Consider the following 24865-nt stretch of genomic DNA (forward strand, 5'->3'; position numbering starts at 1 on the left):
AACTAAATCAAAAACTGACATTAAAAGCATGACCATGAAATAAGAAATGTGAAGTTACATCACATTAACAGATTTTTTTGTCACACAAAAAAAGTTTTTACAGAAATGAGTTCAATACTGAAACTGCATCTTACCTGTCTATGCATGATATGAGTGTGTGTGTGTGTGTGTGTGTGTGTGTGTCCATCTCACAGCGTGGAGGTGTGTGGCGGCGGCTCAGAGATGCAAAGGCGACTCGGTCAGGCTGGGAGGTGCAAGGCAACACATTTTATTTTGAAAGGCCTAATTGGCGTTAAGGTACAGCATGTTAAATATGGTTAGTCCGCAGACGTCATCGCAGAGTCACATGTTACATTCATGACAGAATTTACAGGTTAACGAGGCGCCGCTCCGTCGCCGCCGTGGCCCGTCGCCGCCGTGGGCGGGGCCTGTCTGAGCGGCGGCGGCCGGAGAGCAGAATACTGTATTTTACATCCCTGCACGTGGTGTTATAGATCAATAAATAGAATAAATAAAAGTACAAACATCTCAATTTGATCGACTTCCAGGACACGACACCGTCTCTCTCTCTCTCTTTCGATCGCCCGGCCGGCCGGCGGTCCAGGACGTCCTCCAGAGTCCGAGGACGCCGCCGCCGCCGCCGCCCCCCCGATGAGCCGCTCCAAACCCTCAGTAATTCACTTTACCAGGAACCTGCATGTTGACACCGCTGTAGTCCACCATGTACATGGGCCACTGCTGCACACACACACACACACACACACACACACACACACACACACACACACACACACACACACACACACACACACACAATAAAAGGTTTAAGAACGATGCCATTTCTAGTTAGTTCCTATGTAATTACTATCTTATTATGCTTTATTACATGTTATTACTATGTAATAACCGAACGAGCGCCAGGCCAGGACGAAAGACGAATGAACGGGTGGTTCGCTCATGGACGTACCATCACTGGAATCTGATTGGTCGACACGCCCAGGTCGGAGGAGGCGGGGCCTCGGCTCTCCTGCACCCTCTTGCGTTTGCGTCGGTTGGTGGAGGCGTCGGTCGCTACGGGAGACGAGCAGAGGACGGGTCAGGACGGACCGGGAGAAGGTTCTCCAGGACCGGTTTCATCCCTGTATTACAGTATTTCATACATATATACGCATTTATACACGTCATCTAATGTGGTTTATGGCGTCCGGTGCGTTTGGAAAGCCTCCTCAGATGATCGATAATCTGAGGGATCCAACGGACAACTTTCTCCTGATTGGTTGGTTTTAATCCTCTGCAGGGAGGTTTCATTTATAAATATTAAGTTTTAATGACTGGATCTGGACAGCGGCTTCGCTTCGGTCTCCTGGTGGATCCACCAGGTCATGTGACCTGCTGGTGGACCTGCAGGGTCATGTGACCTGCTGGTGGACTCACCTGAGTTGCAGGTCTGGCTGCAGAGTTCTGCAAACGGCCTGCGGTGGAGAGGAGAAGCATCAGAGCCCACAAACATCTCTTCAGTCATCTCACACACACACACACACACACACACACACACACACACACACTCACTGGAGCGGGTTCTTGATGCAGAAGGCCACCTTCTCGGCGCCCTGCAGGATCTTCTCCAGGCTGAGGACGTCGTAGGTGTTGGGGTTCCTGAAGGGAACGTCGTCCGGCAGCCCGCTGACGTCCACAGACTCGGGGCTGCCGCGGATCAGCTTGTAGGGGACCAGGACCGAGCGGTCCAGACCCAGGGCCTCGCCTGCACACACACACACACACACACACACACACACACACACACACACACACATATGACAAGCTGCTGGAGGAGAAGGTCTCCGGCTCAAGAAGCTGTGGCATCTGGACGGATCAGGACTAGAACCTGAACCCGAGGTCTCTGGACTCAGAGGGAACCCTGGGTGGACCTTCAAGACCTGCTGGGGACTCCAAACATGGCTGACGCCCAGGAGAGGCCGGGACGGGGTCTGGAATGGGATTTAGGACCTGGTCTGGGAAGGTCCAGGACAGGGTCTGGAGGAGACCCTGGAGGAGAGGACTTGTGACGGGGTCCAGGACAGGGTCCAGGACAGGGTCCAGAAATGGGTCTGGAGTGCAATTTGGGACACGATCTAGGATAAGGTCCAGGAAAGTCCAGGACAGGGTGCGGGACTGGGTCCAGGACAGGGTCCAGAAACGGGTCCAGAATGGGATTAGGGACAAGATCTAGGATAAGGTCCAGGACAGTCTGGGATGGGTTTCAGGACAGGGTCTGGGATGGTCAAGGACAGGGTCTGGAACAGGGTCCATAATGGGATTTGGGACAAGGTCCAGAAACTGGTCTGGAGTGGGATTTTAGACAAGGTCTAGGATAAGGTCCAGGATTGTCCAGGATGGGGTCTGTAAAGGGATCTGGGCCGAGGTCCGGGTCGGCGGGTCCACCTACCGTACTTCTTGTTGAAGAGCTCCTTGACCTGCTCCCTCAGCAGCACCTTCTCCCCCATGCGTCCGACGTCGTCCTCATCTGTTGGGAGGTCAGTGGGAGGTCAGTGTGTGTGTGTGTGTGTGTGTGTGTGTGTGTGTGTGTGTGTGTGTGTGGGCGGGGCGACCACGACTCACCGCTGATGGAGGCGTAGGCCTTCTTCAGCAGGGTGACCCGCCGCGGCGCTGAGAAGACATCAGGGGTTAGACCTCCTCCGCCCCTCAGGAGGTCCCGCGGGCCGGCGGAACCCTTACCTGGTTTGGGGATCAGTCCCTGGAAAGGCCTGGGGGACGACAACGGCAACGGAAGCCGTCAGAACATGAAGGTTCGCCGGCGGCGAGACAAGCAGCGGAGCTCTGAGCTCCAGGAGAACCAGCACCTCCACCTGGTCCTGATGCAGGACCAAGACGGGTGCCGAGCAGAAGGGTTCTACAGAAGGTTCCCGGAGAACCCGAGGAAACTACAGGAACTACGGGAAGGCACTCGGGGGCCACGGGGCCGCCGTCCCGGGGGCGGGGCCTCCCTTTGGCGGGAGGAGCCTCCGTCGGGGGGCGGGGCCTCCGTCCGGGGGCGGGGCCTACCTGGTGATGGTGAAGCTGATCTTGTCGGCCACGGCCAGGATCCGCTCCAGGTTCTGCGAGCCGAAGGTGCAGGGCTTCCTGAAGGGGATCCCGGGCGGGAGGCCCTGGATCAGCACCGAGTCCGGGTTGTTCTTGATCCTCTTGTAAGGCACTTGGACGGGGTACTTGATGCCCAGGGCCTCCCCGTACTTCCTGTTGAACAGGTCCTGGACCTGCTCCCGCAGCGTGTTGGCCAGGTCGATCCGGGACAGCTTGGACTCCAGACACTCTGCAGAAGAACACCAGAACACCGTGAGGAACCCGAGACGCCTCCGCAGGACGACACCGGGGAACATCGGCCGGGAGAACCGGGCGGAACCCGCTTCGGACGAACGCGTGAATGAAGGAGTGAAAGAACAGAGACCCGGGAAACTATCGGAGATGTTTCTCCTTCATCCGTTCGCCGCCCGAGGTTCGGCCGTCTGCCCTTTCTTCTCGTCCGTCCGCCTCATGGGTTCACCTGTTCCATCAATCCATCCCTCCTGCGTTCATTCACCCGCTCCTTCGCTTGGACCTTCAGACCCGTTCAACCTCCTCCATTGGAGAAGGTGGAGCTGCTCATCCATCCATCATCCATCCATCCATCCGTCCATCCGTCCTCACCCCTTCACCAGCCTCTGTACCTGAGAATCCTGGTCTCTTGGCGGCGGCGGCGGCGTCCTCAGGCAGAGGAGGCGTGTCCGAGGCGTCCAACTCTTTGGGGTGAAACAGAAAGAGACGGTCAAACCCAGGAGGAGGAAGAAGAAGAAGAAGAAGAAGAAGAGGAGGAGGAGGAGGAGAAGAGTGCCGGGGGAAGTCCTGGCCGAGGTCAAAGCCCTTCTGAGGGGTGTGAGCTCATCGTCCCATGATGTCACTTCCTGCCGGAGACGTGCGGCGGCCCCGGAGGCTCCAGGGTTCTGGACGTTCTGGGACGGAGGAGGTGACTTTGGGTTCTTCTCTTCATCCTGGGGCAGGAGGTCGTCCCGGGCCGAGCCGGAGCGCCGGCGCCCTCTGGTGGAGCGGCGAGGAAGGCGTTCGGACGTCTCCCGGTCGGTTGTGGCGTCCGACGGGAACGCCGCGCGCGGATGCCGACTTCGGCGCGAGCTAGCGGCGCGAGCTAGCGGCGCGAGCTAGCGGCGCGAGCTAGCGGCGCGGGGACCCACCTGAGTCACAGACGGGGACGGGAGGCATCTCCTGCTTCACCTGCTCCGCCAGCAGCGTGGGCCTGCGGGCGACACCACACGTCAGCGAGGCGGCGCCGGACGGCGAGTTCCCGTCACGCGACGGCGCCGCTCGCTCACTTCTTGATGACGAACTGGATCTGAGCGCTCGCCGCCAGGATCCGCCGCAGCTTGGCGGCGCCGAAGCAGTTGGGCCTCCGCAGGGAGATCCCCTCCGGCAGCCCCGTGACCAGCAGCTCCTCGGGGTACATCTGGAACTTGGAGTAGGGAACCTTGGCCGGCTCCGGGAGGCCCAGGGCTTCGGCTGAGGAGGACCAGGAGGAGACGCTCAACGCCGGGTTCGGGAGGACCGAGGAGTCGTGGACTTCTACTGAGACCGGGATCTACGGGGGTTCGAGGGGAGACCGGCTCCGGAACCCGGAGGAACCCAGAAGGTCCTCGAACCGCACGGTCCTGCCAGGGTTCTCCGCAGGATCTCCACACCCATAACGGTGGAAGACTAAGAAGGTCTAAGATTGATAGCCGCCCCTCCAGGTTAAGCCCCGCCTCCAGCCCTGGAGTCCGCTGTGATTGGCCACAGGCTGGGCCGTTATCTGGCCCGGAACCTTGAAGGTGAGGCTTCATGAAGGTCTAAACTGAAGGTGGAACCTTCGGCTGACCTCCAGAGGTTTGCTTCCAGAGGGACGGAACCAAGATCTGGATCCGGAAGGTCGGCCCTCAGCCGGGCTCTGAGGTCATGACCCGCCATGGTTAGGGGCTAGACGGGGGCGGAGCTAGAGGGGCGGAGCTGGACGGGGGCGGGGCTAGACGGGGCGGAGCTAACTGCAGGCGGAGCTGACTGGGGGCGGGGCTAGAGGGGCGGAGCTAGACAGGGGCGGGCTAGAGGAGGCGGAGCTGGATGGGGGCGGGGCTAGACGGGGGCGGAGCTAACTGCAGGCGGAGCTAGACGGGGGCGGAGCTAGACGGCCTCTCACCATATTTGATACTGAAGAGACTCTCCACTTGTCTCCGCAGCTGCAGGATCATCTCGCCGATGTCGTCCACCAGGCTTCCTGCTGGAAGCCCCGCAGGGACCACAGCCTTTAGACGCTCAGGAGATCTGGGCCTCGCCGGACAGAGAAGCAGCTTCTCCTTACCCTCCGAGGGTCTCCTGATGCTCTGCGGGGCGTTGCTCGGCGACAGAGCCTCGGCTGCAGGACGCGCGCACACACACACACACACACACACACACACACACACACACACACACACACACACACACACACACACACACACACACACACACACACACACACACACACACACACACACACACACACACACATGCGCACACTGTAACCAGAGTGAAAACACACTTTGTAGAGATGGTTTGCAGGGAGAAGCCCAGAGAGCAGATGATCTGACGGAACACGGGAGGTTCTCCGCACTCTACATCTACGTGTTACTGAAGAGCGGCGAGCTGCCGCCGCCGCCGCCGCTCAGCAAGTAATTGGGTGGATGTGGTGTTTAGATGTTCCCTGCCTGGTGGGAGTGGGAGTGGGTGGATGGGGAGGGTGGGGGGGACAGTTCTTGTAGAACAATGAGGAACCATCTGCACTCACCTTCACTTCCTCTCCTTCTACGGGGTCATTGGTGAAAGAAAAAGAAAACTTAAAGAAAGCACAAGCAAGTCAGTGCAACAGGAGGCGGGGCTTCTACTGGCGGTTCCAGGGGTGGAACCGTCTCCGGGGCGACCGCCGGGTTCCCGCTCAAACAGGGCGCTCAGATGCCCTCAGAGGAGGAGCACCCGCGAGCTGAGGTCCTTCAGGGGCTCCGGCTCCTCGAGGTTCACCCTGACGCCCGTGGACTCCTTCCGTTCTCGGGCCCAACCTTCCCTGAGGGTCGACCCAGAACCGCAGAAGGTCTGCGTTGTGAGGGAACATCTACCAAGGCCCATGAAGACGGCCTGGAGCTCTTTGACGGGCGTCCAGAGGCCTGGTAGCAGAAGATGGAGACACCTTCTGGACGAATTGGCAAAAGCTGAACGGCGCGTATGGATGAAGAAGACGCGTAGAATTTAGAGGAAGATCTGGTGATTATTGAGGAACATTTTGGTATTTTTGACAAACATCTGGAGATTTCTGAGGACCATTCGAGAGGATTTTTGAGGAAACGTCCAAGGTGGGACCTCGGACGGCCCCGGTGGGCCGCGGGGTTCTTTCCTAAACCTCCTCTCAGCCCAGGAGGGTCGGCTCTCCTCTGCAGGAGAACCACCACCTCCAGAGCCTGGAGTCCAGGAGGTCCGGGTCCGAACCCCAGGAGGAGCCGGAAGGTGGAGAACCCCCCGAAGACACTCGGCGAGAACCTCTGCGGTCGGGTTCTGCGGTAACGGAGACGTTCCACGCGGCGTCCTCGGGGTCCCTAGTCTGGGTTCGGAGTTAGATGGGGGGCGGCGGGTTCTCTAGTCATCTACACCAGGAGGGGTTCTAGAGGTTCCGGGCAGATCGGGGCGGGCCGGGCTGAGGAGGGGGGGCCACTAGGGGGCGCTAGAGGGTGGGTGGACTACAGACGGGGAGCAGAAGATAAAGTGGTTTCATACGTGTGGCGGTTTATTTAGCTTAAAGAAAAGGTCCAGGCGGAGGCTGGAGGGTGGAGGCGCCCGTCCAGGAGCTGCGGTGGAGGTTCAGGAGGAGGTTCAGGAGGAGGTTACCTGTGTGGTTCTCCAGAGGGTGGTGAGGAGCAGGGTGGGCGGGGGGCGCGGAGGGCGAGGCGGTGGCGGGGCGCGGCGCCGCCATGACGGGCTCCGCCGCCGGGTCGCCGGGCTCCTCGGCACTGGTACCGGCATCTGGAGAGGAGGTCCAGTCCAGGTCAGGGGTTCCACTGAAAGTCAAACCCTCCGGCGAGGCCACAGACCCACATCAGAAGGTCTCCGCATGACTTCCACCTGATTTTTTCCGCGACCTATTTCTTCCAAAAACCAGTTTGAGGTCATTTGGGAGCCTCAGAGGTCACGGCTGCTCATCCTGGAACATCTCCTGCAGTGAGTCCAGGCAGAGCACGGCGGCAGAAGATCCACCTGCTGTGCCGCTCGGGTTTGTGCGTCACAACAACAACAACAACAACATGCCGTCTCCCTTCGGGGAGCCGCGGCCGGTGGCATTGCAGTCAGGGTTCTTTAACGGAGAACAAGGTTCTCTTTGTAAACGGGTTCTGAAGCAGACAAAATGGCTCCAGAGGCGGAGCAGAACCCTGCCGGTTCCTGCGGGAGGAGGAGCCCCGTTCTAATGAAGGAACCCCACCGCTGGAGGATTTGCGGCGCCGCGTGGCCACCGAGTAAGCCGGAGGTGACGGGCGACTCCCGCCGCTAAAGCTCACAGCGGGGCGGCTCTTAGTCCTCCGGGCAGGATCTGCCCCCCCTTATTACCCTGCACCCCCAACGTTCAGGGGGCCCAACTCGTGTCCACCATGTTTGCTGCCTGGATGCTAATGTTATAACCAAACTGCTTTGCTATGCACGGTGTGTGAGTGTGTGTGTGTGTGTGTGTGTGTGTACAGAGATGTAAATGCCAAAATAACTCCCTGGAATCAAAGCCAGAACTGGCCGGCGTGCCAAACCTCCGGAGGGCTGCGCCGCCTCATTCTGCATCTCCGGTTTCATTAGGACGGAAATAATTAGAGGGAATAATAACTGTCTTTGAATAAGAAGCAGCCCCTCCTGAATCCCCAGGTGGGAGAAATAGGTTTATTTTACTGTATAATAGCTAAGCTGAACTATTAAAGTGCCCCCTCCGTGGGGTTCCCTGGTCCCGCTCCAACGCCCTAAAAAGCTGTACTTCTGTAATCCACTACAAACGTAAACAAAGATGAAAAGGCCACCTGGACCCGCAAAGTGGACTTCCTCTCCGGGGAGCGGCGGCGCTCGCGCCCTCCGAGGGGCGGAGCCACGCCGAAGGAGTGGGGAGGCACGGCGTCCACGTGTGAGGACGCCGGGTCAGTAGCGGAGCGGCGTGGGAGAACATGAGGTCTCCTGGGAGCTTGGAGGTTCTACACCCGGAGCCTCTGCAGGCTTCCAGCGCTCCCTCACCCATCGGGCAGCTCAGGGTCCGCAGGGCCGAGGTCCACCTGGGGCCGAGCGGCTCCGCCAGGCCTGGATGAAGAGCGTCCGAGGCTCTCGGTCGGTCACGCGACGTGGACGATGACCTCATGGTTCGGGTCCGCAGAAGAAGAACGCCCGGTTTGGCCCTCTATCTAATCCCTCGCCTCTTTTGCGAGACGTCGCTTTGACCACGGGAAACCTCCTTGTCGTGGACGCTTCCGGCTCCTCGAGAGCCTCCGTGACCTTCTGGCACCGTCTTTCACCGCGGCCTCGGAGGATCCCGCCGCTCCGGCCCTTCTCGGAACTCGCGGCGGCCTGGCGTGCGGCGGGACTTACCCGGCACCGTGACTTGGATGATCTCGCCGTCCGGAGGCTCGGTCTTAATCCGTTTGAGAGGAATGCAGTCTCCTGAAGGACCTGCGGGGATGGGAGAGGTCATTCTGCCTGAGCTCACATTCAACAACCGTGTTTGAACAGAGGAGAAATGAAAAAACCACGGGGAATCTGAAGTCTTAAAAGGAGCGTTAGCCGCGGCCGTTAAACTTCAGCCGGACCTCCGGCGGGGAGCCGGATCTTCTGAGAAGACCACGGCCGGAGGAGCAGAGCTTCCACAAACCTGCTTCGCAGTCCACCAGCGGGCTCACGCAGGCGCTCGTCGACCTGCAACGCAAACAGCAGGAGGGGCAGGTTAGCAACGTGGACCCACAAACTGAGCATACAAGTACAGTGGCACAGTGCTGCAGAGGTTAGGACCTCTCCTCACAACCAGAAGGTCCCCGGTCGGATTCCCACAGGAGGGCCTTTCTGGGCGGAGCCTCCGTGTTCTCCCCATGTCTGCGAGGGGTTCCTCAGGGTTCTCCAGTATGGAGATGGCCGTGTTTCTATATGACCAGTGAACGCTTGCATGGATCTTATTGAATTTCCCTGTCGTGGCATCAATAAAGTCCATCTTACGTGTCCGGATGTGGACCTGGGATTGGTCCAGGGTGAACCACGCCTCTCGCCCGATGGCTGAGAAAGCTCAGTAAAGGAGAAAGTGTTCAAGAGTGAGTAGTGACGAGCAGGACGGTGAGACTGGTGAACCTCCACGCCATCAGATGTCCACCTGCTGTCACTTCTGGTATCTCAGCATTCATATGGTCAGCCGAACTGCAGAAGTACTGCAGGAGTACACGACCACAGAGTCCAGAGGCCGGTTCCCCCGAGGAGGTGCTGGAACCAGAACCGGGTCTGTTCCACCACCACCTTCTCCAGAGCGTGTAATAAATGCAACGGAACGCCACTGGCTGACGGAGCATAAAACACCAGAGTCGTCTTCTGGAAGCTCTAGAGTCCCGCGATCATAACAACAAGAAAGGCTTTGAGTTCCGTGGAATGAGGACACTTGTTTGGGTTTTGAAGAAGCTTCCAGAGCCCTGGAGATGAGCCCTGGACCTGGAGCAGCTAAGTCCAACAACTCCCCCTACTGCTCACAGCGGGAGGAGCACGCTAGCGTGACTAGAACCATGTTAGCATGGGGCTAAATGCTAAACGCTTGACTCTATTCACACACACACACACACACACACACAGAGCTGCCGTGAAAGGCGCAGTTCAGGGATGGAACCATCAACCTTCTGGCTGGAGGTACAACCGCTCCACCAGCTGAGCCTCAGCTTGATCCAAGTGCTACTTCTTCAGTGCTTCCAGGATCAGTGCTGGACCACCCACCTGCTGCTGTGAGGGTTGCTGAGCAGCTCGGCGGCGGCGGCGGGCGGGAGGCTCAGGTTCTCGGGGAAGCCGTCGTCCAGCGTGGAGCCGAGGTCGTGCTTGCCGTCTTCTCTGGCGAGCTTCCCGGCGGCTTGGAAACACAAACGGGACACAAGACCATGAAGAGGCGCTAACGGCGAGGGGGCGGGGCTTCTTACAGGGGGAAGGACATCATTACTAATGGCTAATAAAGTTGTTCTCCAGACAGTCAGTTTATGGGATGTAAATTAGAAGATCATTCTACGGCCTCCTGCGTCCCCTTGTGGTGCTCAAGCTAATATGCTAATGCTAACCTCGTATCAGCCAAAGCCGTCATAAGCATGTACCGTCGTTTCTGGAGGCGCTACTCCTTTCACACGCTTCCAATGCTGCGGCTTCAACAACCGTGCGGCTCGTCTATAGACTTTTAGGGCTAACGAACATTTATCCTCCTCACGTCGGGCCGATGACTCCATCGTGAGATTCCGAGGCCGTTCAATCCCGACGGCTAACGGTTTGACGAAGATGGGCTGGAGGACCAGGCGGGGAGAGAAAACTGACTTTTCCTTGTGTTATTTGTTATTCATCTTGTCCAGCAGCCGTGTTACAGCCACCGTTTGGAAAAACACATTTCCAGTGCGTAGTGTGGATGTTACTGCTGGGGATTCAATACAAAATTAAAGGTTTGTGTAAACGTGTTACAACGTGGACGCCTGCAGCTTGTAGACAAGTGCAGTCTATATATGCACACACAGACTAGTTAGTTTTAGCTGCTGCCGTTTATACTCAGGAGTAAACTAGTGCTTCTACTCAGGGGTAAACTAGTGCTTCTACTCAGGGGTAAACTAGTGCTTATACTCAGGGGTAAACTAGTGCCTCTACTCAGGAGTAAACTAGTGCTTCTACTCAGGGGTAAACTAGTGTTTCTACTCAGGGGTAAACTAGTGCTTCTACTCAGGTGTAAACTAGTGCTTATACTCAGGGGTAAACTAGTGTTTCTACTCAGGGGTAAACTAGTGCTTCTACTCAGGTGTAAACTAGTGCTTATACTCAGGGGTAAACTAGTGTTTATACTCAGGTGTAAACTAGTGTTTATACTCAAGTGTAAACTAGTGCTTATACTCAGGAGTAAACTAGTGCTTATACTCAGGTGTAACCTGTTGTTTATACTCAGGAGTAAACTAGTGCTTATACTCAGGAGTAAACTAGTGCTTATACTCAGGTTTAAACTAGTGCTCATACTCAGATGTAAACTAGTGCTCATACTCAGGTGTAAACTAGTACTTGTACTCAGGAGTAAACTAGTGCTTCTACTCAGGTGTAAACTAGTGCTTCTACTCAGGAGTAAAGTAGTGCTCATACTCAGGTGTAAACTAGTGCTCATACTCAGGTGTAAACTAGTACTTGTACTCAGGAGTAAACTAGTGCTTCTACTCAGGAGTAAACTAGTGTTTATACTCAGGTGCGTTCAATAGTCCGGAAATGACGGTAGTTACAGCTGGACAAAGACCTGGTTAATGCTGGTTATCAGGGGTTGACTGGTGTTAGTGAATCCGCTCCGGTTGGATTCCTCATTCATTCATCCGGAGCGGTGGCGTTGGATACTAACTGACCGACCGATGACCCAACTAATCCCACACTGGCCTGGGAGCTGGTTGACTCTTCTCAACAAGGACCTTCAGACAGCTAGTCAAGGTGAGCGACAGGACCTTCAGACAGCTAGTCAAGGTGAGCGAGTCTTACCGGTGAAAATCCTTTCATCAAACATCCTGGAACATAAAAGAAAGAGGCCGTTAGTTGCTCAGATCAAAAGGATCAAAGGCCGTTTCAAGTCATGGAGCTTTTAGAGAACAAACACAGCTGGGGGGGCATGTGACTGAGTGACACACACACACACACACACACACGCACACACACGCACACACACGCACACACACCTTTAATTCCTTAAACCTTGTTGACTTGAATATTTCTGCAAAGCCTTAATCTTCTCCTAAGAGTTGAAAGGGGGTTAAGTTGGACCTGAACTCTGGAACCATCTCCCTCTGGACCTGTGGACCCGGAGGTCCAGCTTCTGCTTCTCACACCCTCACGTGCACCTCACACACACACACACACACACACACACACACACACACACACACACACACACACACACACACACACACACACACACACACTGATGTGGGTCTTGGGTTGGATGGAGGCGTCGGACCATCGACCCGGTTCCTCAGGACGTCCGACGTTGATCTTGGGTGGGTTTTTTTTGGGTGGTCAACTAACCCAGACATAACATCTGCCCCTGGTCTGGGCATGAAGGCCTCAGGCCGGAGGACGTCTGGCGGCGCCTAAACTGGAACAGCCGGTTGTCAGAGGCTGTGAGTATCACACCGGAGACGACTTCCAGGAGGAGCGTCTACGTCGGGCTCAGGTCACCCTGAAGCTGATGGAGTCACCAGCCAGGAGCCGCCTGAGGGCTTCCTCTCCACCCAGGTGGAGGTCCTGTTCTTCCCCGGCGGCGCAGGAAGGGAAGGGGTTTAGCTAGCGGCGGGGGGGGCGAGGAAACAGATGTTCTGCCGACGGACGGGAAAAAGCCATTTGGCGCTCGCTCGCAAACATCTCCTGGTGAACGGAGGAGGAGCCGGAGAGAGTTTGGAGTCCAACCCCTGGAGCTGAAAGAGGACGTGCTGGAGAAGAAGCGAAGACCTACCGTTTGACGATGAAGCGGATCCCGTGGCGCTCGTCCAGGATGCGCTTGAGCTTGGGGACGCCGTAGGTGCACGGCCTCTTGAAGGGGATCTGGTCGGGGATGCCGATGATCTCCACCGCCCCGGGGTCGCAGGCGATTTTGCGGTAGGGGACGGGGACCATGTGGTCCAGACCCAGGGCTTCGGCTGGGAGGAGAAAACAGACAGATCAGCATCTCGGGTTCCTCCTGACGTCCACGGTCACGGACTACTAGGACAGGAGGCAGGAGACATCGTCTCCAGGAGACGACCCAGGCTTATGGAGAAGCAGATTCAAAGAGCTCTGGTCTATTCCTCAGAGCGCGCGAGATCTCCCTCTGAGATAGGGTGAGGAACTCGGTGGTCCAGAAGAAGCTCCTCCCCGTCCAGAGGAGCCAGGCCGTCTGGTCTGGATGCCTCCTGGACGCCTCCCTGGTCCGGAGCGCTGAGGTGCACCTGGCAGGCCTGAAGGTGCGACGGTCCATCCTGGGAAACATTTCGTTCCGGTTTCGGCGGCCAACATCCGGTCCCCTTTGAAGGGAGTCTGACCCGCCGCTCTCATTTCCCGTCCGTCCAGAAAACGTGGCCTCGCGAGCGGCGCCGACAAACACCAGCTGGCTCCCATTAAAACCTTCTCCAGCTCCTCCTCAAACACCGAGGTGTCTGTTTCCATTACCCTTCCTGGTGACTCCATCCATTCCATCCACGGGGTAATAATTATCCACCCATTGGTCTGTTGATGTTTTGTTTCTTTCTGGCCGGGGGGTGGAGGGGCAGGTGGGGGTGGGGGGGCAAGTGGGGGTGGAGGGGCAGGTGGGGGTGGGGGGGCAGGTGGGGCTCCAGCAAGCCTCCAAGCCGACGTGAAGAGCACTTCTGTTGGATTCAAATAGCTTCCATCCTCTTAGGAGACACGGGGTTTACTTTTCCTGCTGCCAGTGAAGGCAACACTAACCATGGAGTCAAGAAGGAACGGTCCACTGACAACTGTTTACCTTCATGGACACCAGAAACACCAGCGGTAAAAATGGACCTGTAGCTGTCCAGAACTTCTGGAGCTCTGCTTCTGACTGCTCCTCACAAGAGTCCCAAACACTCGGGAACATCTCCTGGTGCCACTCACATCCTGGGTCACCCTGAGGAGATCCGGAGCCTCCTGGGAAAGGGAGGCCATCCCTCCTCCACGTGGGACATTTACCTCAATATGGAAACCCCATCTTCAGCGTCCAGGTGACTCTCCTGCACACGGACGTCTACATGCGTGTGTGGACGCCAGATCCAGAACATTCTGGACGTGCGATCGGCAGAAACGGCGGTTCTAGCGTTGATTAAACCCCGGTGTGGATTAAAACCCGGAGCAGAGCCTCACCGTATCTGCTGTTGAAGAGGATCTGGACGCACTCCCTCAGCGTGTTGATGTCCTCCGTCTCGCGGATGAACGAGTCCCATTTCTCTGCGGAGACAAACGGACGGCGAGCGTTTAAGCGCCACCCAAACCCAAAGTACAGAGCAATAAACACAAAGCGGCTGTATTTAATTTCCAGCGCCGACGGTCGGGGTTTAATCTGCTCCATCGACTCAGTGTCAGCTTGGGAAATTAGCGCAATCTTCTTATGGGATTACTGTTAACATCTCAGTTTAGACCCTTGACGGCCCGGCGTCGGCGCAGGACTTCGGTAAACAAAGCCGGGGGTTCGGAGAGGCTCCGGAAAGAAAGCAGGAAAACGATTCAGAAGGCGGAAGGAGGAAGGAGGGATCCGCCGCCGGGATTACAGATTATAATCTCAGAATGGGTCGGCGGCAGGAGCGTGTTGCCGCAGATCCAAGTACGGCTGCTGCTTCCTGCCGATCCAGGTTCTCCTTGTCGCCTCAACACATTGAGACATGTACGGTGTTCTTCTAGTGGCGTCCCTCAGGAGGCCAGATCCTGGAGCAGAACCTTCCTCTGAACCCACCTGACTTTTCGTGGACGATGGAGAAGAGCAGCCTCTTGGATATGTGGACTCCTGCCGGGCTCTGGTTCTGCTCGCCCTGCAGCCTCGCCGCTTCTTCTGAAAGGAAAATACGTTGTTGTCAGCTTGTGGTTCCACGATGTGACGCCCCGTTCTGGATCTGGTTTCTGATCACGGAACCACAATGGTGGCCTTCCCGGATCAGGTGACCAGCCTGAAGTCGGCCATCTTGGCCTGCTAGAGGCCCCCCCCCCCCCCCCCCCCCCTTCTTGTACAACCAATTATAGAAGGTCTTTACAACTTTCCTGCCGCCTCACTTTCTTTTAGTGCAACAAGGGGAATGTTGTTAAAGTTAAGTGTGACTTTGAATTAACCCACCCAACACACACACACACACACACACACACTCGGGGGTGAAGATTTTACCACTTTGACATTTTAACAAAGGTTTAACTTTTTATTATGGTTATTAAAAATCAGCGAGGCCGCGGCGAGTCCTTGAAAGCCCAGTTCCCGGAGACCCACCGCCGCCGGCGCCGTCCTTCAAGACGCCCTTGTCGGTCCAGCTGGCCGGCCGGTCCTTGCCCAGGTGGAGCAGAGACATGGGCTTGAAGTCCAGCTTGCCGTCCGGGTGGGGTTTGGAGGACATGGGCATCCCGTACAGGAAGTTGGAGAGGAGGGAGTTGGCAGAAGAGGCGGGGCTGGATGGCGTGACCACGTGGGCGGCGGCCTTGAGCGGCCCGTGGCCGCCCTGCGTCACCGCGGCGCCGGAAGTGTTGTGATTGATGTCGGTGGTGGACTTGGCTTCTCGGGAAGAGTCTTCTGCCGGCCTGAGGGAGAAAACACACATGGATTACAAGGACCGGGAGCGTCCGGGTTCCGAGGCGTCCCGGCAGACCACCTCCATCCGGGGCGGGAGTGAGTCCCGCTCATCGAGGAGGCGGACCTCGACCAGCTCGAGTCTGCGGTTCCGATCTGAAGGTCCTCCCTCCGTTCCTGAGATACTTCCACCGCCGCCGACCTTTGACCGTCACATCTAACGGGCTCCGAACCCAAGTCTGAAGAAATCGCACCGACACGGGTGGTGAACATCTGGAGGGAGCTTCTCCTGGTTCCTCGGCTCGCAGCCGCCAGCCCTCTAGGAGAACCAGATCTAAGACCATCTTGTCTCCACGGCCATGGGTTGGTGTTCAGACCCCCTTCCTCCTCCGGCCCAGAGAGCAGCCTGAGCTGGAGAACTGCTGTTGTGATGCAGTGAGATGTGATCTGAGGCGCTGCGCCGGCGGCCGCCATCTGCCTCCAGATTATTATGGACTGCGGTGCCGGGGGGGGGGGGGGGGCCTTCTACGGCCTATTATTTAGCGAGCAGTTTAACTTCAATATGTTTAGCACTTTATTGCCTTTGTTCGATTTGGGAACCAGAGAAAGGACACGCCGCCGGAGAGATCCTGTTTACTCTGGACCGAGGCTAAATTACTGTCACCATGGCAACCCTCTGCAAACACTCAGCATCTCATTGGATTTTTTCTCTCTAAATAACGTTCGGCTAAAGCGCCGTCTCGGCGGGGCGGCGGCGTGGACGGGCGGCCCACCTCTTGACGGTGAAGTGGATGCGGTGGCTCTGCTCCAGGATCTTCATCAGGGTCTTGGTGTCGTACTCGGAGGGCTTCTTCAGGACCACCCCCTCGGGCAGACCGTGGGCCACCAGGCAGCCGGGCTCCTTCTGGATCCACTCATAAGGCACGGGGACCAGAGTGCTCTTCCCCAACGCTTCACCTGCGGGTTTGGGGAGGCGGTGAGCGTCCGGCCCGGGGAAGTCAACGGGCGCTTCGGGCGGCGGCGCCGGCCTTACTGTAGAGCACGGTGAAGACCTCCTCCACCATCTTCCTCAGGACGAAGACGTTGGAGTGGGCGTCCGGGAGGGCTCTGGGCTTCCCGTGCTCGGCGTCCTTGCCGGGCTTGCAGGGGTCGCACTCCTGGTCTTTGGTATGGGTGTTGGCGCCGCCGACGCTCTGCAGGCACGGTGACCCTGGAGCCAGAACGACAACGGTCACTTCCGGAAAGGCGCTCGGCCGCCCGGTCCACGCCGGGCGGAGAAGCAGACCTCCTGCCATGAAATCCCCTTTTGCTCCCCCGCTAACCGCTAACTTTTGGACCCCGCTAACCGCCGCTATCGGACGCTAAAACGTGTCGGGTCCTTTACTTGGGACGGTACCCGAGCGCGCTCTTAATAAGTTTCTATAGGCGGGCGTCCGTCCGGGACGCCTCGGCTCCACGCCGTCGTTATGTTTTGTGGTGTTTGGATGCCAAACCCGTCATTAAAAGGGGGTAATTACGAAGCCGCGAGCGGAGGCGCTTTCGAGGAGGCCCCCGGAGGCAGCTGTGGAGTCGGCCCCCGTCAGCACCGAGTTTACGATGGCGAGGACGCCGGCGGCGGGGCGGTTGTTATCTCTGGGTTTGTGGACGTAAAGGGAGCTAAAGGAGTCCCCGCCGGCGGTTCTACCACCTCCCGAGGCAGACCGGGACTCACTGCAGAACTTGTAGAAGTCCGTCTGGATTTCCCTCCTGGAGTTCAGGAAGACTCGGCCCCTCTCCGTCCCCACGGCGATCACGCTGTCTTCGTGCACGGTCACGCACGCCACCTCGGCGTTGAGTTTGGACATGGCCATGCACTGGGAAAGACGAGGAAACAGGAAGTGAGAGGCGAGCACCCGGAGAGTCTGACTAACACACCGCTAGCGTCCCTGCTAGGTGAGGCCCGGCAGCCAATCGCTTCCCCTCTGAAGACCCTCCACCGCCCTGGATCGTTCCCAAATCCTCCGCTGAGAAGCAAGGTGTTGGACGGACTTCCGGATGTTACCAGCCTCCGTGGCTCAGACCGGTGTGATCTCCATCTTTCATTGGCGGTCGCAGCGCGTGCTCCTTCACCCCAGGACTTGTAGGCTTACACCTATCAAAGGGGGCGATTGAACCGGAGAGCTGAGATCTCTGGGAGGACCATCTGATCCTGGAGATCCGGGGGGAGCGCGGGGGACTAAATCGGGACAAAGCTGTCGGATCAGCTCAACGCGGGTTATTTGTTACCCGGGCTTTTATTTTGGGAGCGACCAGAAGGGACCGGCAGATTTGGCATCGGATGAGGAGGTTCTGCGACGACCGCGGCCGTCTGGAGAGGCGGGGAGATCGTGACGTGTCTTGTTAACGGTATTAAAGTCAGGATCGCGTCCGAGGGCCGGCGGTCGGGACGATCGGCCCGGCGAGGGGCCATGACGGGCGCCGGGAAATGAGTCGTTTGAGGACAAGCTCAAAAAAACATCGAAGATCAAAGCGGCGAGCCCGAACATCCGCGACAACGCCCGAAACCGCAATGCCGATTGGTTCGCACGCGAGGTTTCCAGGGAGCTGGAAACAGGAGCCTTCTGTCTGTTGTGTAACGATGCGTCGGTCAGATATCTGACTCTAAATCATGACGGAGAACCCAGACGTGGCCTGGTTTAACCCGCCGGAGCGGCAGCTGTTCCGCCCTGCGCCGGCAGGCGGGAGCTGTGGAGGACGAGGGGAAACCCACGACCCCGCGCACGTCTCCGGGTCGGCCCGCGGGGTCCAGACGCTGGACACCTGACGAGCGCGCCCGCTTCACTCGGAGGTGTTGGACCGTTAGCTCGGAGAACCGCCCGCTCGGGTTCAGGCGCTCGCGATGAGCCGTTCGGTAAAGGAAAGGAACCGGCGGTGCCGAGGTTAGCGCAGTACCCGCTAGAACCTCCACGGTACCAGAAGTTGGACTTGAACGCGGCGCAGAGAAGAGCGGCTCGGGCTCTTCTCTGCAGACAAGATGTTTCGCGATGGCCCTAAAAGCGGCGGGCAGATGGTTCATCCGATCACACGCCAAGTACTGTTTACCCCCCCGTCTCCAGAAGTGTCGGCGCAGGATGGTTTCCAGATGGTTCCGTGCGACACGCATAATAAACACTCCGCTCGGTCGGCGGTCGGACGACGTACCACGGAGTCCAGGGCCGACACCAGGCTGGTGAGGATCTCCTGTCTGGCCGAGAGCAGCGGAACCTGCGGTTCCCCCCGAGAGTTTGTCCTGACGCCGTCACATGCCAGCTTTCTCATCTGAGCCATGCCTCTGTGGGAGCAGAAGAACAGGGTTAGGTGGACCCGACGCAGGGGGGCCGGACCGGGCCGGACCTCTTCTGGAGCCGGAGGGGTTTGTGACGGGAAGGAGGCCCCGGAAGAGGTCCGGTCTGCTCATATCCGCGCACGGAGACGGCCGGATTGTGTTCTTTACTCCTCGAACCGCCGGGCGACGGCGGTTCGAGAGCCAGATTTCGGCAGAAGGCCGGTTCTCGCCGTCGTGCTTCCGGCGACCCGTGGAGACCCCGTGGCGCCCAGCGGGGTTCATGTTTGTTTTGTTTGCGCTCTGATTCTGTGAACAGAAGCGGCGCTCGGGTCGGGTTGTGGGCGGAGGGAGAACCCGCGGTCAACCGTTCCCGGCGGGAAAGGTCAAACCGAGAGGATCCGGGGATCCGTCTGCCCGTCGGCGCTTTTATTGCGAGTCCCCGAACAAAAGCGGCGGCTAAGATACGCGAGCCGGCGTCGGACTGACAACCTCCTCGCGTCCCGCGGTGAAACCCGACCCGTCGGAACCCGACCCGCGGCTCCTCCTCCGTCGGCCGCATCTAATTGGAAGTCTCAGATGATCGGATCACATGAGCCGGCCTTCTGACGGGAACGGCGGCGGAGGTTCTAACTGCATTAAGGGTTCTACCAGGAACTGAACGCGGATCACGCGGACCCGCGGAGAGACGGAGGAGGCTGCAGATAAGAGCCGTCTTTCTGTGTTCGGAACAAAAAAACAGAAAACAAACCCAGAAAACGGCGGCGGGATAAAGCCCGGCACTATGTTCTCATAGCAACTGGAGCCCGTCTCCTTGGAAACTAATCTCAGGGCATTTGAACAATGCAGCTCTGGCCTTTAATCTCTGCAGACACGGGGAGCCATTATACCGGCCCCTGGCAGCCCCGGACCCGGACTCAATAGAGAGAGCACAGAGAGGTAGAGCCAGATAGACGGCGGCGGCGGCGGCGGCGGCGGCGGGGAGGGAGGGTGTGGCGAGGTTCAGCTGCGCCAGTCCCAACGTGCCAAGTCTATTGGCCGTCTAAATCTGCCTCCCCTGGGGCCGCGGCGAGCTTCAGCCCCCTCCTCCTCCTCCTCCTCCTCCTCCTGCCATGATTGCAGCCTGGAAATAGACGCCCTCCTTCGCTCACATTTTCAAAAAGGCACAGGAAGTGGCGAGCGGGGGGGCAAAACAGGGGCTCAAAATAATGAGACGGCCTTCCCGGGCGCGGTGACATCACGCCGCTGCGGCGTTGAGGATGTCCAAGAGGTCCGGCGTGAAGAAATAGAGCGACCCCTCGGAGCCCCCCCGCCGAGCCCGGGCGCTAAGAAAAGCCCGGCGGCGGCTCCTCCGGGGAGGACGCCGGCCCTCTCACTGACCCCGTTCCTCGACGGGAGGAACCACGTTTGGGTTCCGGAGCTGAGAGGGGAAACTGGAGTGAATGTGTCTGGGAGGTTCTCGCAGGGCTTCTCTTGACCCCCCCCCCCCCTCGCCGCCGCACGGCTGCTATTTGAAGCTCTCGTCACTCTGGAACGCCGCCGGCCGTAAATCCACCCCACGGCCGTCCCGTCACACCAGTCAGACAAGGTGACCGGTTTCGGGGGTTCGTGGCGTAACTGAACCCAGGCCGACGCCAGGTCTTTACCCTCCGACCCTCCGACCCTCCGACCTCAAGGTCATGAACATTCACCCCCCCCTCTGCCCCCCCGCTGGACGGGCTCGGACCTGAAGGAGACAAACAGGAAGCGACCGCCCGACTCGGCTGGGCTGTGGATACTCACAGGACCATGTCACACCACTGTGTTGACACAGAGTCTGTGTGTGTGTGTGTGTGTGTGTGAGAGACAGACAGACTGTTGCTATGGCAACCTGTCCGGTGACCGCTATCTCTCAGGATACAGCCGGGCGGCAGGATACAGCTCGCTCTCAGACCTCAGGTAGGCCTCAGACAACACCTCGTCCTCAGGTTACGCCGAGGGGCTGAGAACACGCCGAGCTTCCAAGCCGCCGTCCAAATCACAGGCTATGCTATGCTATGCTAGCTCCCAGGCTACAGGGAGCTTTCGGACGACACCTGGCGCCGGGGTTGTAGCTAGCACTTATTCTACCGCTCGTTCTGAGGCGACGCCTTCCGCCTCAGACGGCGGGCGGCCTTCATAAAAACACCTCGCTCTCGGCCTCAGGCTAACGCTCGGTCTGCCCGACCACGGGAAGCCCTCAAGAGACACCTAACTCCCGTGCTAGACGTAGCACTCTGGTCACACCCACCTCCCGGGCTACAACCGCCGCCCGTTCCAGCTCTCCGACCACAGAATGGCCAGTTGCAGCGGCGAGGAGAGAGCGGCGGCGTGAGCGTCATTCATCGATTGCATTTAGCCCAGCGAGAGCGTCCGGGGCCGCACGGCCTTATCGCATGGCAACAAGCGTCGGGCCCTGAGCGTCGCCGGCCTCGACCGGAGCCGATCTGCAGCCCGCCGCCGGGTCGCCAGACGTCTCCGGCCGGCCGCCGGGCCGTCGGCCTCTGTGACGCAGTAACCAGCCGTATGTTTCTGGCATCGGCCTTAAATCAGAGAGGCCTGCCCTCCCGGGCCGCCGCTCCAGCTCTCCATGCCTCTCTGCTAAGTATGTTAAGACCCATTTGGCAGCGGCTCAAGCCGGCCTGGCCCACAGCTGTCTCCAGGCACCGACACCGGCCACTCTCCCCATCCGGACTATCAGCGAGGCATCGCCGTGACGGCAGCCCCGGTCCAATCGGGCTCCAATCAATCACGCTCGTCCTCCATCGGCAATATCCGCCGCCGTCTCGCCGATTCATCAATATAGAAACTATCTGATCTAACGGGTCGTCCCGACGCGCGGTCCGGTCTGGAAAACGTCTGGTGATTCATGGCTCATTGGTCATCTTTTGCTGAGTAACTTTGGGAAACCGCATTTCTGACCAGACTAAGATGGACAGACGGGTAAACAAATATCCTCCGAGAGTCGGCCGTGACCTCAAGGGCGTTCACCTCGGATCAGGCTTCGCCGTCCTGTCGGCAAAACACCTGGACGCCCCGGGTGACCACGGGGTTTGCGAGCAATTAACCGTTCTTAGCGTGAGAGCGGGTCAACCTAGTCGGGATGCCACCGTTGACTAGGTCGGACTTCTGGACGTCTGCTAGAACCCACGGGCGGACCAGAACCATCAGCTGCATCCAGAAACCCAAACGGACACGGAAACACAGATACCGTGATACTCCGGGGCCCCGTTCACCTTTAGCCGTCGTGCCGCGCGTAATCCATCTGATCCCCGTCAGGTTCTATCAGTCACTCTTAATCCCGCCTGTTTGTCAAACACGTCTGCGTGCCGGGATTACGCTCGTCCACGAGCCGGTTCGAGACTCCTTCGGACGCCGGTGGCCGGCGCCTACAGCTCGCCGCCATCTGCAGACACACACACTCGTCTGTCCGAGCCGTCACTTCCTGGCAGGACGGAGGCCCGGCGGGTTCTCGGCCGAGGTCATCTCACAACTTTTTCGGAGAAGTTTCGTTTAAAACAAGCAGGAAATGACCTTCGAAACCTGCGAAATGTCTTGTAATAAAAGGCGAAACTGCCTAAAAATCGGCCGTTTCCTTTAGACAAAATGTCTGAAAGCGGACGACCTCGAAAGACCGGCTGTGGTTGTCGAGGAGGACAAGCGAGTCCCAGAGACCTTCTCCACCGCGGGTGAAGGAAACGCTTGAGAAGAAGCCGGTTATTTTGCACATTAATAGGATTATCGGAGGGACTGGGGTTCCGCGGGGAGGGAGCTGGAACTCGGAAGGGTTCTAGGGGGAAACCAGGGGGAACATCTGCCTGCGACCCCCTCCTCCTCCGGGTTCTCCAGCCGAGGGCTTTCCTTCCGCTCCTGTGGAAGTTACTTTCCAGCGGGGAGGCAGTGACTGTCCTGCCGGGGAGGAAGCACCCCTGCCGGGGCGCCGGACCTCCAGCCGACGCCGTCCTCCCGCCCCGGACCCCGCGTTTATGTGCGATCCGGCTAAAACAACAACAATAACAACCCGAATAAGAAGACCGTGTGAGACAGTTAGCTGCGGCTGCCTTGAAACTTGGGGTTCCCGGCCCGCCCCCCCGGAGCTCCCCGAAGCTCCCCGGAGCTCCCCGGAGTCCGGATCCCCCCTCCGGGAGTCCGGATCCCCGCTCCCGGAGTCCGGGTTCCCCCCGGAGCCCCCCGGCCCCGGGCGTCCGGGCTAAAGTTTAAATGTGCTGATGAAGCTAGCGCTCTTTGTTGTGCTAGCGGCGGAGCACGGCTACGCTCGCCGTAAACAGACGGGGAAATTAGCTTCGGAACGACCCGCGGTGGGCTTCAACACCCTCCCGGAGAAGCGAAACCCCGCTTCTTTTGGAGATTTTACGCTTTATTTTATGCTCTCGTGGGGAGGAGAAGCCCCCCACCGCCACCACCACCGGCTCGCCGAGGCTAATCGCCCGGCGGTCGTCGCCTCCCTTCGCTCCGCCGCGTTCACTAATCGCCGCCGGCTAATTAGCTGACGCTGTCGGTCCACAACAAGCTAGCTGGCTAGCTAGTTAGCTAGCTAGTTAGCAAGCCGTGGGTGCTATGCTGCGTGCTAGCGGCTAGCAGCTAGCGCGCCCATCTCCTCCCCCAGCCCCCGAAATCGGCGTCTAATCTGGAATCCTCGGGACGAGCGGCCGCGGAGATAAAGGCGGGCGTCGGACGGCCGCCGCCCGGGCCGCCGGCCGCCGGCCGCCGCCCGGACGGAACCGCAAATTCTCACCTTAATTAGCGATTAAATAGCCTCGTCGCTGCCGTCAATCCCGGAGTAGGTTATATTCCCACCCCCCCGGTTTAATCCATCAGAAACGCGCACGGTTCCCGTCCACAACGCTCGTCCGCTAGAACCCGGTAATCCGGATCATCGCCGCCGCGCCGCCGTGGCTCGCCCGGGTCAGGGTGTGCGCTTCCTCGGCGTCTCCTCGGCGTATTCCTCGCTCCCCGGGCCGGGCAGGGTGTCCCTTTCCCCCCGTTCTTTGTTCTGTAATCCAGTAAAATTGAAACTCATTCGCCTCCTGCTAATCCCAGCCCCGCGCAACAGCAGCATCCATTGGCTGCCATTTACATACAGGATTAACGGAGGAACCTCTGGAACTGAACCCCCCCGGGGGGCCGCGCTCGGACGGCGGACGGGCTCCTCCTCGCCGGCTCTCTCTCGCCGTGCGCGCCCGGAGACCCCCGGCCCGGCCGCCGGTTCGGGCGGCCCGGTTCGGCGGGGTCCCGGGCGCCCGCAGCCCGGGGGCCGAGCGGCGGGTAATCCCGGAGCCGGTCCGGGCCCGATGCGGGGCCCAATCCGCCCCGCCGGCGGAGACCACACATGCACAGATTATTGGCATTATTACGGTTTTTCTATTATGATGATCATTCTTATTATTGACGGAAAAACTCGCGGTTTCGGCTCTTTTCTCGCGATAATCCCGAGTTTAGAATCCTGCGATGGTTTTGGTGTGTCTGAGACTAGAAACTCCAGATTACCGCAACGTAATCTGAGATTATGAATTTATGAAGTAACATAAACGGGTATCGTCATCTCGATAATCTGAGATTATGATTGCGTGAACGATGAGTAATGGTTTGGCTAATCAAGAAATGACATCATTAATGATCACGATTAGCATGATAATGGCTGAACTCACAGTTTTGGTCGCGTTCTCCTGATACTCCCGATTGTTTCCTGGGTCCTCTTGAATCCTGGAAGGGTTTCAGGGTGTCCAGGAGGTGAAACGACAGATTATCCAGTCACATTGAGAACATACTATGAGATTTTGAATTCCTGAATTACCTTTCAGATGGAAACGACATCATTGGCAATGTTCTTATAGGATTGTTTCTCAGAATGGTCGTGATGTGTCCAGGAGGTGAGACTCCATAATCTGAGATGAATAATAAATTAATCATGAAGACATTAAGGGGGTTCTTTTATATGAGGGATTGACATCATTGACTTCTTCTTT

The 24865-nt window shown here is 58.3% G+C and overlaps 1 protein-coding gene across 6 annotated transcripts; it reads right to left on the reverse strand.

The window, feature by feature from the left end:
- Positions 1–252: 252 nt before the first annotated feature.
- gtf2ird1 (GTF2I repeat domain containing 1) lies at positions 253–24082 on the reverse strand. 6 transcript variants are annotated; one of them, XM_086142292.1, is made up of 27 exons: positions 23635–24081; positions 18740–18869; positions 17271–17412; positions 16593–16769; positions 16333–16516; positions 15266–15570; positions 14744–14839; positions 14158–14241; positions 12776–12959; positions 11809–11834; positions 10048–10177; positions 8954–8997; positions 8674–8754; positions 6952–7086; positions 5399–5452; positions 5237–5314; positions 4383–4566; positions 4245–4306; positions 3726–3797; positions 3064–3331; positions 2737–2765; positions 2620–2667; positions 2447–2524; positions 1570–1762; positions 1435–1472; positions 968–1071; positions 253–738 (listed from the first exon to the last, which is right to left on the reverse strand). In XM_086142292.1, exons 2-27 carry the CDS (start codon positions 18863–18865, stop codon positions 670–672), a joined length of 2991 nt encoding a protein of 996 aa, XP_085998418.1. In that variant the 5' UTR covers positions 18866–18869; positions 23635–24081; the 3' UTR covers positions 253–669. The 6 variants fall into 6 exon arrangements, with proteins under 6 accessions (XP_085998418.1, XP_085998417.1, XP_085998414.1 ...); XM_086142291.1 differs by having other exon boundaries at positions 5237–5317; XM_086142288.1 differs by having other exon boundaries at positions 5237–5452; positions 14744–14836; positions 23635–24082.
- Between the last annotated feature and the right edge of the window lie 783 nt (positions 24083–24865).

The sequence above is a fragment of the Fistularia commersonii genome, chromosome 35, assembly GCF_037954325.1.
Source record: "Fistularia commersonii isolate RoL2024-O1a breed Wild chromosome 35, RoL_Fcom_v1.0, whole genome shotgun sequence".
Classification (NCBI taxonomy): Eukaryota; Metazoa; Chordata; class Actinopteri; order Syngnathiformes; family Fistulariidae; genus Fistularia; species Fistularia commersonii.

Coding starts and splice junctions, on each gene's coding strand:
- gtf2ird1 (XM_086142287.1), bottom strand. CDS start 18,865: ATGGCTCAGATGAGAAAGCTGGCATGTGACGGCGTCAGGACAAACTCT. Junction 15,571..16,332: donor ATCCACTTCACCGTCAAGAG/GTGGGCCGCCCG, acceptor TTTCTCCCTCAG/GCCGGCAGAAGACTCTTCCC. Junction 739..967: donor CCAATCAGATTCCAGTGATG/GTACGTCCATGA, acceptor GTGTGTGTGCAG/CAGTGGCCCATGTACATGGT.